This window comes from Macrosteles quadrilineatus, unplaced genomic scaffold (genome assembly GCF_028750875.1).
Source record: "Macrosteles quadrilineatus isolate MER2022 unplaced genomic scaffold, UCM_ALF_1.0 Scaffold_1__1_contigs__length_201487025, whole genome shotgun sequence".
Classification (NCBI taxonomy): Eukaryota; Metazoa; Arthropoda; class Insecta; order Hemiptera; family Cicadellidae; genus Macrosteles; species Macrosteles quadrilineatus.
In genome coordinates, this window is record NW_026542594.1 from 19,239,878 (window position 1) to 19,254,185 (window position 14,308).

A 14,308-nucleotide genomic window follows, 5' to 3' on the forward strand; every position below is an offset into this window, starting at 1 on the left:
AATATGCATGAATAAACTGTACTTAAGTCTCCACAAAAATATATGATGTAATGACATGAAATAAATAAATAAATATATTCATCATGAAATTATGTGCTTAACCATACACCGGAATAGAGTTGGTTAATTACAAGTGTTACAACAATGAATTGCAGATATGGACAGTAATTTAAATTAAGGATTAATATAATTTACTAGTTGCGTTGCTATCCTATCAATAATGACGGGAGTAAATCATGACGATTACAACTGGAAGCATCATCATTGTATGTAAAAAATGTATCTCAATATGTATTTCATTTTAATAAAGTAGGGATGAATGGGATGCTAAATTAAAAATGAACAAAAATAGAATATCTAGACTTTTACTATAGAAACATTAATTATCAGTCGTCCTCTTATCTAATAGACAATATTTTTTCCTTTTTTTGTCCTAAGACGCTAGGCACGAGCCCGGAATTGTTTTTCACATTACTACAGGCTAGACCTAGGGGTTACGGCAATATCACTTAGATAACATCCATTGGTGATTTGGCGGGGTTTGAACCCGGAACCCCAGGAACCGGAGTCCCGCGCTCTAACCACTAGACCAGCTCGCTCACCCATCTAATAGACGAATAGACATACCATTGATTCATTATAACAATACACACTGTATAAATAAATAAATAAATACTACATAAGCCTATGTAATCTTTATCTCTAAATGTGGAATTGTTGTCACATTATGTTGAATCTTTGCAACTGTGTTGTTGCCAGAGTGCACAATTTATGATTTGTGTGATATCACAGGTGATTATTAGAATATCGGTAGGCCTACTTCAATGAAAAAATGTTGACATTTATTTCAACACAAGAAAGGAGCATTATTCTTAACAATACAAAATAACAAACAAACTTAGTAACATTTTAAAACAATAAATAATACTCATGACTGTAAATTTATATAAGTACTGAAAAAATCAGCCCAGTTGTTCAGCAATAAACAAAAGCCAGTCTCTCAGCAAAGGTTCAAGATATAGCCTATATTAGAGTTTCAAACTTATAATTGACAATGCCAAGTACAACAGCTATTGTCACCAAAATCTAATTTAAAATCTTAGCGTTGGATACTAGATTAAAATTAAATTTTCAAAAAACTGAAACCAAAACTAAATATCTTTGACATATCATTCCTCTAAAAATTATTTTAAAATTAAGAATCATGGAACCATCAAGTAGTTTAGTAGAACCTTAGGGCTAAACACCTATAAAAAGTAATAGAATAAAGAATAGGTAACACATCAACATATTAAAAACCAAGCAAAATAAACAAAATTTTTAAAATAGCGAGGTACAAAGAGGCATAAACAATGCAACACATCATCCAATGGTATCTGGTGGATGTGAAGACTTTAGTGGCGAGGAAGGAGAGGGGCTCGCTCAGACTGGCCCACCTCTTATATACATCTCGGGGACACAGTAAAAGACTCGACAGTTCTGATTCTTGCTGTAACTATCGCCTGTCTTCTAACTAGAGAAAGTTTCAAACTCACCTTTTGTTTGTCTACTGCCTCTCTTGTCTCATCCAGGATTTTCTCTACATCTTCAATGTTAAGCATATCGTTAACTTTTTTAAGTGCTTCATTGCCGACTTTTAGTCCGTCCAATACCTGATGAATAAGTAATTTATATTATAACACAATTTAAAAAAACCTTTTCACATTGGTATTCTATGTAGGTACTAAAGATTTGTTTATACTGCCAATTGGTTGAAGGTTAGGAAGTCTTTACAACAAAATTGAACTTCTGAATACTTAAGTTTTTTAAGATATGTAATAACAATAGGGTTCCCAGCAATAACGTGCTGTGGGCAAAAATAAGTGTTGTTTTATATAGCTTGCAAAAAAATGACATTGAAATAGGCTATGAGAACCCTACACTAACATATTTACAAACCATGTCAAAATAAATGGTCAAATAATAACCATAAATTCTAAGTTAACAGAAAAATAAAATTCAGAAAGTGCGGGGCTCGTTTAGCTCATCCTGTATGTGAGAATCTTTTGAAAAAATGTACTGAAAACACATAACTAATAACAATCTCAAGTTTATAATTTCTTACCCCAGGAAATTACAACCATCAGATTAGATGTATATGAAACTGACAAACTAGTGTTAATTTGCTTATTGAAATGAAATGAAATGAAAAATTCTTTATTTAACCACAAACAAAAAGTAGCACAAACAAAGGTGGTTTCTTATTTTAGGGCAATGAAGAGTGTTCTATCGACCTGATAGATTTTTACGACGGGACCTCTAGTTTCTGTCAATACTCTTTTTTTACTGGTGGCCTTTACAATTATTCAACACTTTAAGGGGCTTTAGATCTAACATTTTTGAGCTACCCCAAAAATCCATTCTGGCGTTCCGGACAAGATTCGGATGTCATAAAAAAAGCGTACTTTTAGATAGGGGTCTGCGGTACAGAAAATTTACAGTACAAATAATAAAAAGTCGGTATGGTTTGGTACGGTACAATATTTTTTACCTCGGTTCTCGGTACAAATTGTGTACAGAGTGCAGCTACCAGTATTTTTGCCATTTTTTCTCAGAATTGTATTTAAAACCATAATTTTGAATTTTTTAAACATTGGCATTACTATGAAAATGGATAGTATCCGACATTCATGGTTTTCTAACAATTACAGTACCACAAATTATTAATACCCCCGCCGCAGCAAACCTGAAATATAAATATTACAATTGTAATTAATAATATTATAATTATGAAATATTATAATTTATGTTATGTCCTAGATAAATTGTGTTGTTATGAGTTTAAAATGTACTAACTTTTCTGTGTAGTATGATGTAAAGTATCGTACGTTACTCGCCCGGAAAGCCCGGTTACCCTACTCGCACGAAAATCCCGCACGAGGCGTCACGGTAAAACACCACTAGTTTAGATTTTAATCAAATTAGGCAACTTTGGTTTATTTCATTGTAACGAGTTATTTTTCCTAGGGGGGTAAATTTTTGCTATTTGGCGGCACACCGATTGTTGAGGTAAGCAAGCGGCGGCGGCGAAGCTAGCTAGCGCCCTTTGACCCGGCTTATCAGTTTGGATAAGCTTGGGTATCCTGGAGCTACCGTATAGTCGAGGACAGACATTCTAGTTGTGGATCCCGGACAGTGAGGAAGGTTGGTGTTGGTGTCCTGTGGAGAAGACTGGCGTGTACGTTGGGAGTACAGTGAGACTGGTGGACAGTGAGTGTCGGTGTTGAGTTGAGTGTTGAGACTCACTATTGGTGAGTTGACGACGTTCTTTTAATTTTGGTTAAGGAGTTGGGTACTTTCCTGTTAAAGGGAACATTCATTACTATCGATGATTTTTCTCTCGATATATCGATATTAACAAATTGAAACATATTGTTCAGTATCAACAAACAATATAATAATGAAATGAAACTGTTCTTAAAAAAAAAACCTAACATAACTAACCAAACTTGCTGTGTAACATTACATGTTTAACTTGCCTTTTCTGTTATCAAAAGGAATTTTTAAATAGTACAGCAAGTTTGGTTGGTTATGTTAGGTTAGCTTAGAACAGTTTCATTTCTATATCCATATAATAGACTATTTTAGCCTAAACAAGATCAGTTGTCAATATGTAATGGATCGGTAAACAAAAATATCGATATATCGAGACAAAAATCATCGATAATAATGAATGTTCCCTTTAACAGGAAAGTACCAGGAGTTGATATTATTAGTTTGATAATATTAATCTCTGATTTTATTGCGAGAGTTAGAGTTATAACCGTGCTGGTCAAAGCCTGACGGTAGTTAGGATTACAGGTGTCAGGAATAATATTAAAGTATATTCCTGACGGTTCTGGGCAGGCGCTAAATCGCAAATAATATATTTTATTGACTGAAGTAGATATTATTTTGCGTTTTACATGTGTTAGTTATTTTACTAATAACTGTGAGGCCCGACAATCCTAGGCTGCACGATTTGGCGTGCGTAGTTGGAAGCACGTGGCCAGTAGGCTAGTAGCTAATTTTATTAGCCTATTAACAGAAGCCCAGCTAAGTAATATAACGTTGATATAGTAGCAGTAGTGGTAGTAGCAGTAGGGTTGGTATTGATTAATCATTTTTATTTTTATTTAACCTGAACAGCTTGTTTAGTAATCCAACACATTATCTTGGTAGCTTGGATAGCGGAGTACCGGCTTTCAGATAATGTATTTATCTAGTGTTTGGAACGTATTTAATATTTATTTATCTGCTACTAAGTAGCTCAATAATTTAATAGTAGTGCAACTGACATTTAGTTTTGCTTGTTTGGCTTGGTATTTATTGAGACCAGCTACTAGAGGTTTAGTCACACTGCCTATTGTATACTTGTAATATTATATGGAATTATTATTGAGTGAACTGTTTGATTGTTAGCTTGAGCATTAGAGCTGTGTGTGTAGGATTATAGTGGCCGAGTAGACCCCGCCTGGTGATAACTCGCGTTGTGGTTTTTACTGGCAAGTCGTCGTGTAACTCACTTTGTTTTAGGCACTCTGGGCTTAGTTAGGACGAAGCCCGAGTTGCGTAGTCAGCAACGACCCCCTAGGAGAGTGGAGAATCGGCTTAGGTCTGGTGGTGATTAATTGCACTTTTGTTTTGGTGACTTATTATCCTGTAATTAGTCACTATAATTCCTGTAATAAAAGTCGTCGGGCTTTGCCCCACAGGCCATCAAAGTCCCTATGTATTTCTTATGAAGAAAATATGTGGTTTACTAATTCAGATGAATAATTTGTATTAATTACAACTGCTCATAGTAAACACATGATACACTCACGAGAGTTCGTTTTTAGAGTGAGTTAGTTTTCAGTTTCGGTAACTGGAGTGGATTGATTGATTACATTATCTTTGAGTTGACTCTTTTAAGTAATCGGAAATTATGACTGTTATTAATTTTGAAATAACACCTGGAATACTTTATGCAATTGCTCGAAATCGAGCAACAGGTGCACTAGTTTGTTATAATACCTGTAATTCAATTTGTGAAAACTCCAGGTCATGTATCATCCGTTCCAAATTTTCTAGCTGCCCATCTGCCTTCTCCAGAAGTTGTTCCTGGAAACGCTTCTTGCGAAGCAACAATTTTGCTCTCCTGCAAGATATATAATTTGCCAACTTTAGAATAAATACTGCAACCAATTTATACATATCTAACATTGTAGCATGTTTAACAAATTACATATTTATTTACTGACAAAGTAAGGGTCACTCTTTACACAGACATCTATAAGATAAACTAAACAAAATCAAAGTGTAATGAAAGTAGCATTTAATATTTTGAATTCTTCTCCCAGTACAGAAAATTTATTTTCCAGACCACCACGTGTTATTTTTAAAAGGCCACAAAATTACAAAAACATGTTGGTGAGACCCAAAATTCAAAATTCTCGGCCTTCAAACAATTCTAAACACGGCTGTGAACCATGTCACAAGCCCCGATGTGGTATTTGCAAAATTATGAGTAGTACAACTGAATTTGATAGCAAAGTTACAAACAAGGTTTATCCGATTGTTGGTAGATCAACTTGTGAAACTCACAATGTGATTTATCAACTGTCGTGTAAACTTTGTCCAAAAGAATACATTGGCCAGACTTCAAATTCTTTAAGAGTTTGAATGACAGGCCATTGTTTTGATTTGGTACATGAAGACAAAAGAAAACCAATCTATAATCATGGCGCTCACCACAACCAAAATTTTGAAGGCTGCTATACCCTTAAAGCCCTTCACAAAGTAAACCCACATCAAAACCCTAAATGCAACCAACTGGTCTTAATAAATTCTGAATTGGCTGACCAGTTGGTACTGAAAACAAAGTTCCCCTCTGGTTTGAATCTAATATAGTAAAATGTGATTCAACTCAGCTGAATTTTAATTTTCTTTTAGGCTGATTTTATTTTTCTTTGACCTGTACTCAATCATATGTTCTCAAAATTCAACTATTTGTAAACAGCTCATATTTATTTGTTTTGTTCATTTTTACATTTTCATTAATTTCTCTTTGCTTGAAAATGTTTGTATTAAACAAAAATTTGTACCATTTCATGTTTCACTTTTCATAACTCTATCAAGAAATCCTCAAGAACAATATAAATATATATGTATGAATTTGAACGGATGGTGTTTTTGGCCTCTGGGGACCTCAAAACGAAAAAAATAAATCGTTTCCGGGTCTATGTCTACCATTAGACCTACGGTAATAGTTTATTCCCTAGATGGGAAATCCGCTAAAACCAGGATTTGGGCCGTTGCCTTACAAAAGAGCCATTCTAAAATTAAGTGGAATTTCCACCCATTATGAAAAAAATATTTATTTCTAATATAGGTACTATTCAAAGACTAATAAAAAAAACTAAACACATTTAAAGTATTTTTGTAGAGGTCGAGAATGAATAATATAGGCTACTATATTATATACAGGGTGTTTTTTTGAAAACTTGCATCTTTATTTATGTAAAAACCGCAATAGATAGAAATAAGCAGTTTGCGGGAATCATCTATTGACGTAGGGGGCCCAATTGTTTTGAATTCAACGTTACTTCACATTCCCCCCCTTTCCCCCCCTGCCCCCAACTTAATTTTTTTAAATAGCAAGGTACCCCTTGTGACATATCAAATAAAAGAGGATGAAAAAAGAAAATGTTTGATTAAAAAAAATTGAAAATCGGTTCATAAATTTCTGAGATATTCCCCCCCCTCCCCCCCGGAACTTAATTTTTTTTTTAATAGCAAGGTACCCCTTGTGACATATCAAATGAAAGAGCATGAAAAAAGAAAATTTTTGTGAAAAAAATTTAAAATTGGCTCATGAATTTGTGAGATAATCACCCCCTTTTCCCCTACCCATAACTTGTTTTTTAATAGCAAGGTACCCGCCCTTGTGACATATCAAATTAAAAATAAATTTTACCAAACATTTTCTTTTTTCATGCTCTTTCATTTGATATGTCACAAGGGGTACCTTGCTATTAAAACAAATTAAGTTCCGGGGAGGGGGGGGGGGAAATATCTCGCAAATTTATGAACCGATTTTCAATTTCTTTCATCAAACATTTTCTTTTTTCATACTCTTTCATTTGATATGTCACAAGGGGTACCTTGGTATTTAAAAAAATTAAGTTTGGGGCAGGGGGGAAAGGGGGGGAATGTAAATGTAACGTTGAATTCAAAACAATTGGGCCCCCTACGTCAATAGATGATTCCCGCAAACTGCATATTTCTATCTATTGCGGTTTTTACATAAATAAAGATGCGAGCTTAAAAAAAAAACCCCTGTATAGTAATTACCATGGGAGTTACCTACATGGAGGTACTTTTTTCTGTTAATTCACTTGTAAATCCTAACCTATGGATTTATATATCCAGAGAATATGTTTTCTGAAAGATAACAGGTGTCTCCCAAATCAAAAGTCAAAATTACAATTTTAGCATATGACATTCATTATTTGTTGTACACATGGAGTTTTCAAAAGAAATATACTCGCCTTGTGAAAAAGGATATTCTGTTTATTAATAGCAAGTAGTGATAAGAAAACAAAGAACAGAAAACTAAATATGGCTGCCATCTTATTCCCCAAAACTCCACCAAAAGACAGTTCTGCTCTCTAGTGAGCATTTTTAGAACTTTTATGTATGGTCCATGGAGGTTTACCCTTTTAGTAATTACGAGAGCTCACCCCGTGGTCAAAAACTTGACCAAAAGTATGTATTGTGCAAACTTCTCTATTTTAACCCCACGCTGTAAATAAAACATGCGATTAAAATTTCTTCCATAACCTTCTTTTGGTATAACGCGTGTGTAAATCGGCCCAGTAATATGGTCAGGCTAATTGTCATGAGTTTTCCAAAAGCTTTTTAATATATAAGATTTACTAAAGGAATAGTAAACTTTTCAGGCACATGGGACACATTTCATTTAACACAACCTGCATGTAAATCTGTCCAATAGATCTCCAGATCTCACTCCTATTAGACTTAAAATTTTACCCCATGTTAAATAGTCAATAGATTTTTTAATTTCCGTTTTTATAACACTTCGTCAAGTAATCTAGTAATAACTGAAAGATTTTTTCAAAAGGGGTATCAACCACGAGTCTTTGGAATCAGAGGTATGGATGGCACATTGGTTAGTGAAAAACAAAAAGTTCTTAATACATGGAAAGATTATTTTGAAGTCCTATTGAATTGTGAGGAGGTCAGTGGAATAGGAGATGAAATACAAATAGGTACAGAAAATGTAGATGATGCTATTGATGAGCCGACCCGAGAAGAGGTGAAAAATGTAGTAAAAAGTCAAAAGAATGGAAAAGCCCTAGGTGGAGACATGATACCAGTAGAATTAATTAAGAATGGAGGCCCGATTCTAGAAGAATATATATACAAGCTGATTGTGAAAATGTGGAGAACAGAGAAAATACCAGTTGAATGGCAGGAAGCTGTAATTGTCCCCATCCATAAGAAGGGTGACAAACTAGACTGCAAAAATTACAGAGGAATATCACTCTTAAGCACAACTTACAAAATCCTCTCTAAAATAATTCTTAATAGAATAGAAAAATACGCTGCAAACATAGTGGGAGAACACCAGGCAGGATTTATGGCAGGCAGATCAACAACCGACCAGATTTTATTGAAAGAAATAGCATCTAAATACTGGGAACACAACAAAGACTTGTATATTCTTTTTGTTGACTTTGCAAAAGCTTATGATAGCATATCAAGACAAAAAATGTGGAAGTTGATGGAAAAACACAGGATTCCAAAGAAACTTGCCAATCTTACAAAAATGTGCAAATTTAAGACCATATCAAAAGTCAAAGTAAAAAATGAATACTCAGACACCTTTAGAATTAACACAGGACTAAGACAAGGCGATGCACTATCCCCATTATTATTTAATCTAGTCATTGAAGAAGCGCTGAGAGAGGTGAGCAGTCTTCAGGGAGGTGCAAAGATTAGCGGGAAGACAAACGTTCTAGCATTTGCAGACGATGTGGCACTTATAGCAGAAAATAAAAAAGATATTAAGGAGCTAGCAGAAAAGCTAATCACTGAAACACAAAAAGTGGGACTAAAAGTAAATTAAGAGAAAACTAAGATAATGAAGATAAGTAGACTACCTGATAACCAACCATACTTGGAAGTTTTAAATTTTAAATTCACAAAAACTGACAATTTCAAATATCTGGGAGTGACAATAACAAGTGAAAGCAGACAAGACGACGAAATCCAATGTAGATTAGCAGCAGCTCAATGGTGCTATTGGAGTCTAACAAAACTATTTAGAAGTAGACTCCTGACCAGAAGAACTAAAATAAAGATGTATAAAGTAATAATACAACCAGTTCTACTATATAGAGCAGAAGTCTCCATCACTGGAATAAGGGCAGAATGGAAAAGAGGCTGGGCTTACAAAGCAAAATGAAAAGAAATTAAATTTTTTAAAAATAAAATCTTAAGTAGAGTGTTTGGACCTATTAATGACAATGGTGAATGGCGGATAAGGAAGAACCAAGAATTAAGAGAACTTTATAATGACCCAGATATTATTGCAATGGTAAAGAGCAGAAAATTACGATGGCTGGGACATGTATATAGAAGAGATGTTAACAGTATGATTAAGAAGGTATGGATTTGGCAACCAGAAGGACGACGGCCGCTGGGACGGCCCAGATTAAGATGGAATGACCAAGTGAGGCAGGACCTCAGGAGGTTAAGAACAAGTTTGGAGACAGCAGTGGAGAAGCATTGTTGGCGAGGCCAAAAATCACTTGGGATTTGTGTGGCCACAGAAGTAAGAGTAAGTAAAATTTATTTAAAAATAAAATAATTACTAAAAGGTTACTTTGTTAACTATGTTTTTGATTTTTATTATATTAGTAGCCCTAAACATGCAAGAAAATAATATATATATATATATATATATATAAATAAATTTGAACGGATGGTGTTTTTGGCCTCTAGGGACCTCAAAACGAAAAAGTAAATCGGTCCTGGGTCCAGGTCTTACCATGAGTACTACGGTAATAGCTGATTCCCTATATGGGAAATTCGCTAAAAATGTTAAAAATTGCCAATGGGGTCAAAAAACATATAAATTATTATTTAAATACGGCATTGTACTTTCTTACTCTCTTTTTCCATCAGAAAGAAGTTGTTTTGCAAGGGCCTTTTCTGATTCTAGTTTCTTTTCAATTCGCCTTTGATACTGACGGAGTTTATCTCTTTGATTCTTCACTTGCTGAAAATTAAGAAACCAGTTAGCTTTTAAAAAATAAAGCAACAGCAATTAACTTAAGGGTTAGTTCTTTTGTTCATTTTTCCCTATAGTATTGATATCATGGCTACAATATGTAGCTTTTATACCTTTGCTGATATCAACACTATCTATTATTAAGAGAACAAGTTTTGAAGCTTCATTGGGTCAGCCAAGAGAATCACTTCAATTAGTTGTATAAGTTTATGCCAATTCTCATATGGGGAATACACTATTATCGTAGGTCTTAGCCTATAGATCAAACTATGGAAACCCAGGATTTTATGCCCCAAAACTAATAGCCCCAAAACATATTATTATTCTAATATCCCAATTTCTATCTCTCTATAAACCATCTTGTAACTTATAGCTTAAAAACATAATTTTAGTATGTTAGAGTGTTTATGTACTGTTATTATTTACAGAGAAAATAAAAAATGTTAATTTAAAATCCTACTTTATTCTAAGTAGGCTTAAGTAAACTGTTGTAGTTTGTTTATCCTATTTCAAAATAAGTTAGCAAATTTATATATTTTTTTACTAAGCTCTTAACATTTTACTAAAAAACATTTTTAGGCCTATATTTATTATTATCCCTTACTACTCTCATTTTAAGGGCCTATGCCCTAGGTTTAATTTATTATGCGGGTCATTAAGCCTAACAGTATTTCAACTTCCAATTACACTAATAATAAAAATTTAAAAAAATATATAAAAAAATTTTAGAACATTTTTTTTTAAGCCAACATGTAATATGGTTGCGAAACGGCTGATGTCGGCTCACAGCCTACACGGGAGTGGTAACTGTTAAGCTTGATTACCCTCCCTTTAACAGAAAACCTATGTACTCGTTCCACCGTATATGGACAGTAACTTATACTGAAAATGCAAAAATGGGCTAATGTATAAGGATAATATTGAAATTGGAGTAGGCTATAACATGATGAAAGCGATACAAAGGAAATGTAAAAAATTAATTTAAAGAATTAGGTAGGTATTTAAAATGTTTATGGGCAGTGTATTTAAAAGATACATCTATTATCGGAAACCATTATTTAGAAAGTTTTAACTTTAAAAGCCACATGTACAATCCCCGATATAAATAAACGGTATCAGCAATCTGACACATACTTTCTCCCATTAGCTTGTCATCAACCTTTATCATGGGTAAGCGTTGAGAGTAACTAAAACTATGATACTTAAGCCCTCTTTCACACCAGCGCTGTGCGGGACTGTCCCGCACCGCACGAAGCTGTTTAGACTATTGAATCATATGGGAGCTTTCACACCAGTGCGGGTTCACCCGGACAAACCTAAACCTCTGTCCGGGTTGAAAAATCACCCGCTGGAACCTAAACTTCCAATGCAGGACGGAACCGGATGGCTAGTTTTTAGATCATGGGCTCTTATGTACGCTTTTACTGCGCGGGACGGCTGGTTTCGCCCGCACATAATTCAGTAGTTAAAACAGTCTGCGTCTATCAGTGGTTGAGTGAGGTTGATTTTGTAGTACTCTTGTCAACTTAATAGGGAAGTTTGTTTTTTTTCGATATGGAGTAAGACATTGATATCGAGCACTTGAATAGTTTGGTCAAGTGTTATTATATTTGGTTTGATTTTAAGGCAAGTGATGAGAGACAATACCCCCGTCGCAGCAAACCATCTTCCATTTGCCTGATAAAATTTTTACCAAAAATGTCATTAAACATGCCTGATTTATTAAATAAAAAAACATTTGGTTTAACAACCATTTAAATTGCATTCTATATTAAGGCAATGAGGTGTGGTTTTAGCAAAAACCTCATACAAATATAAATATACATATATCAAAATTTTAATGACAGAATTTTTTTTTTCATATGTGTCCATCAAAACAAAAAATTGTCCTGGATCTGTATGTTACTTTGCCAGCTATGAAAAAGTATTCTTTTCTATAGGGAAAAATTAGCTAAAACTGTGAAAGCATGCCATAGTTATGCTGTAGTAAAGGAAGCATGGCAAGCGGTACATTAAGAATTAAAATTAGATATATATTGGACATTCTACAAAAGTTTAAGACCTTCCTTTCATCACCCCGCAGCTGTCACCATATTTTTAAAAAATACAATGAAACTTTTTACACACAAGACTTCGATCCAAATAACTTATTTAGCACCGGAGCACTGTACTTTATTTTCGGACAACAAGTAGCATAGCCACCTTCATTTTATTCATTTCAATCAAATACACCTAAAAATCACAAAGGTTCAGCCTGGAAACGCCCGTGTCCGGGCAGCTAATGTGAAAGGGTCTTACGGGACAGGACGGGCCCGCACCGCACTGGTGTGAAAGAAGTCTAATAGGTAAAATATCACAAAAGTTGCATTAACTTTTGTTTGAAACGTATTTTTTTACAGAAATGGGGGGTTGCACTATTTTTTTTATAATCTTAAGGACCGTAATAGACAAATTTCAATCAGAACCGGTTTTTTTTTTAATCCATTTTTTAAATTTTTTAATGGGTTTTAATGGGAAAATAGCATAAGTTAAAATAACTTTATAACCATAATGTTGACAGAAATGGGGTATTGCACTATGTTAATAAGAATTATAAGTACCATCACATACTAATTTAAATCGATACCGATTTTTTTTCCCGATTTTCCCTTATTCTATGGGTTTTTATGGGAAAATAACACAAGTTACAATAATTTTTGAGCCGTAAATTTTACAGGAAAAACAAACAACAAATAAAAAATAAGAACAGCTTATTTCTAAATAGCTCAGTTTATATCAGTTTCAGTTTCAGTTATATCTAAATGATTAAAAATTATAATCATGATTAAATTATCTTAATGAGTGGGTGTATTAAATTATTATTAAAATTGTTCGGGTCACTTTTGAGAAAATTCTATTTTCTTTTATTTTACGGGTTTTTATGGGAAAATTACCATTAAACATAAAAATTGTGAAAAAAAATTAAAAAAACCGTCTGGAGATACCATGGATAAGTACCTCCATACCAAATTTCATCAAAATCGTAGATGTGGTCTGTAGCTCTGTACACATCCACACATAGGCCTACAGACAGACACACACACACACACACACACACACCCACACACAAGGACAGACATCACTTCGAAAACCACCTTTTTGGGTTCAGGGGGACCCAAAACAGATATATCCACACAAAACTCAAACTAAAAAATGTTGACAAAAACGATACTGAGAAAGTAAAATTACATCATTCCAATGAAACATAAATTAAATTTCAATGAAAAAAAAAAACTACTGACATTTTTAAAGCATTTAACTGATTACATAAAATGAAGAAAATATCACTAAATTTATATAGAAATTTAAAAATGTTCTGGTAGAATAATCCCCTTATATTCCCTTAGGCCTAATGAATTCTTTTTCACTCCCTATAGTCTGAAATAATTTATAATCTGTATTCGTATTATATTTCTTGGAAACAGATTGCTTGTTTTTTTTTTTTTTTTTTTTTTTATAGATTAAACTACTTGTTAAATAAGTATGGACTTTTTAGAAAGGTACTAGATTGATTTTTAGTTGACAATGTACTTTCATGTGCCTCGTGAATAAAGATTATTTTATTTGACTTGGCTTGAACTTAAAATTATTTTTAATAGGGAATAAGTCCGATTTTTTTTTTTTTTATCCAATCAGGCAAATGGGAATGTGCTTATTCGGCAGGTTTGCTGTGGCAGGGGAATTTTAGTGTTTTCATTTTTTACACATTACAGGCATAACAAGTGTTATTCAATAAATTTTACATTAGTAATGTAATTTCTTAGCCAAAGCATGGCTAAATAAATTACTTATGACTTTTAAATGTTAATCAAGACAATAAAGTTTTTGAATCAATCATTATTACAGTAGAACCTCGAAAACAAGACCCTCGATAAAAGCCACCCTTGATAACAAGGATCATTTCCAAATCACCTTGAGATTATTTTATACCTAATCACACGTTATTGCAAA

The 14,308-nt window shown here is 33.6% G+C and overlaps 1 protein-coding gene across 2 annotated transcripts in view; it reads right to left on the bottom strand.

Annotated features, from left to right (window-relative positions):
• LOC129005039 (charged multivesicular body protein 6-A) overlaps positions 1-14,308 on the bottom strand; it is a 34,579-nt gene that overhangs the window by 13,569 nt on the left and 6,702 nt on the right. For both annotated transcript variants that reach the window (XM_054433802.1, XM_054433810.1), the window contains exons 2-4: positions 10,197-10,306; positions 5,035-5,158; positions 1,536-1,652 (exon numbers count right to left, since the gene is read on the bottom strand). In XM_054433802.1, the coding sequence (XP_054289777.1) occupies positions 1,536-1,652; positions 5,035-5,158; positions 10,197-10,306 (351 nt within the window). The remainder of the gene's footprint in view (positions 1-1,535; positions 1,653-5,034; positions 5,159-10,196; positions 10,307-14,308) is intronic.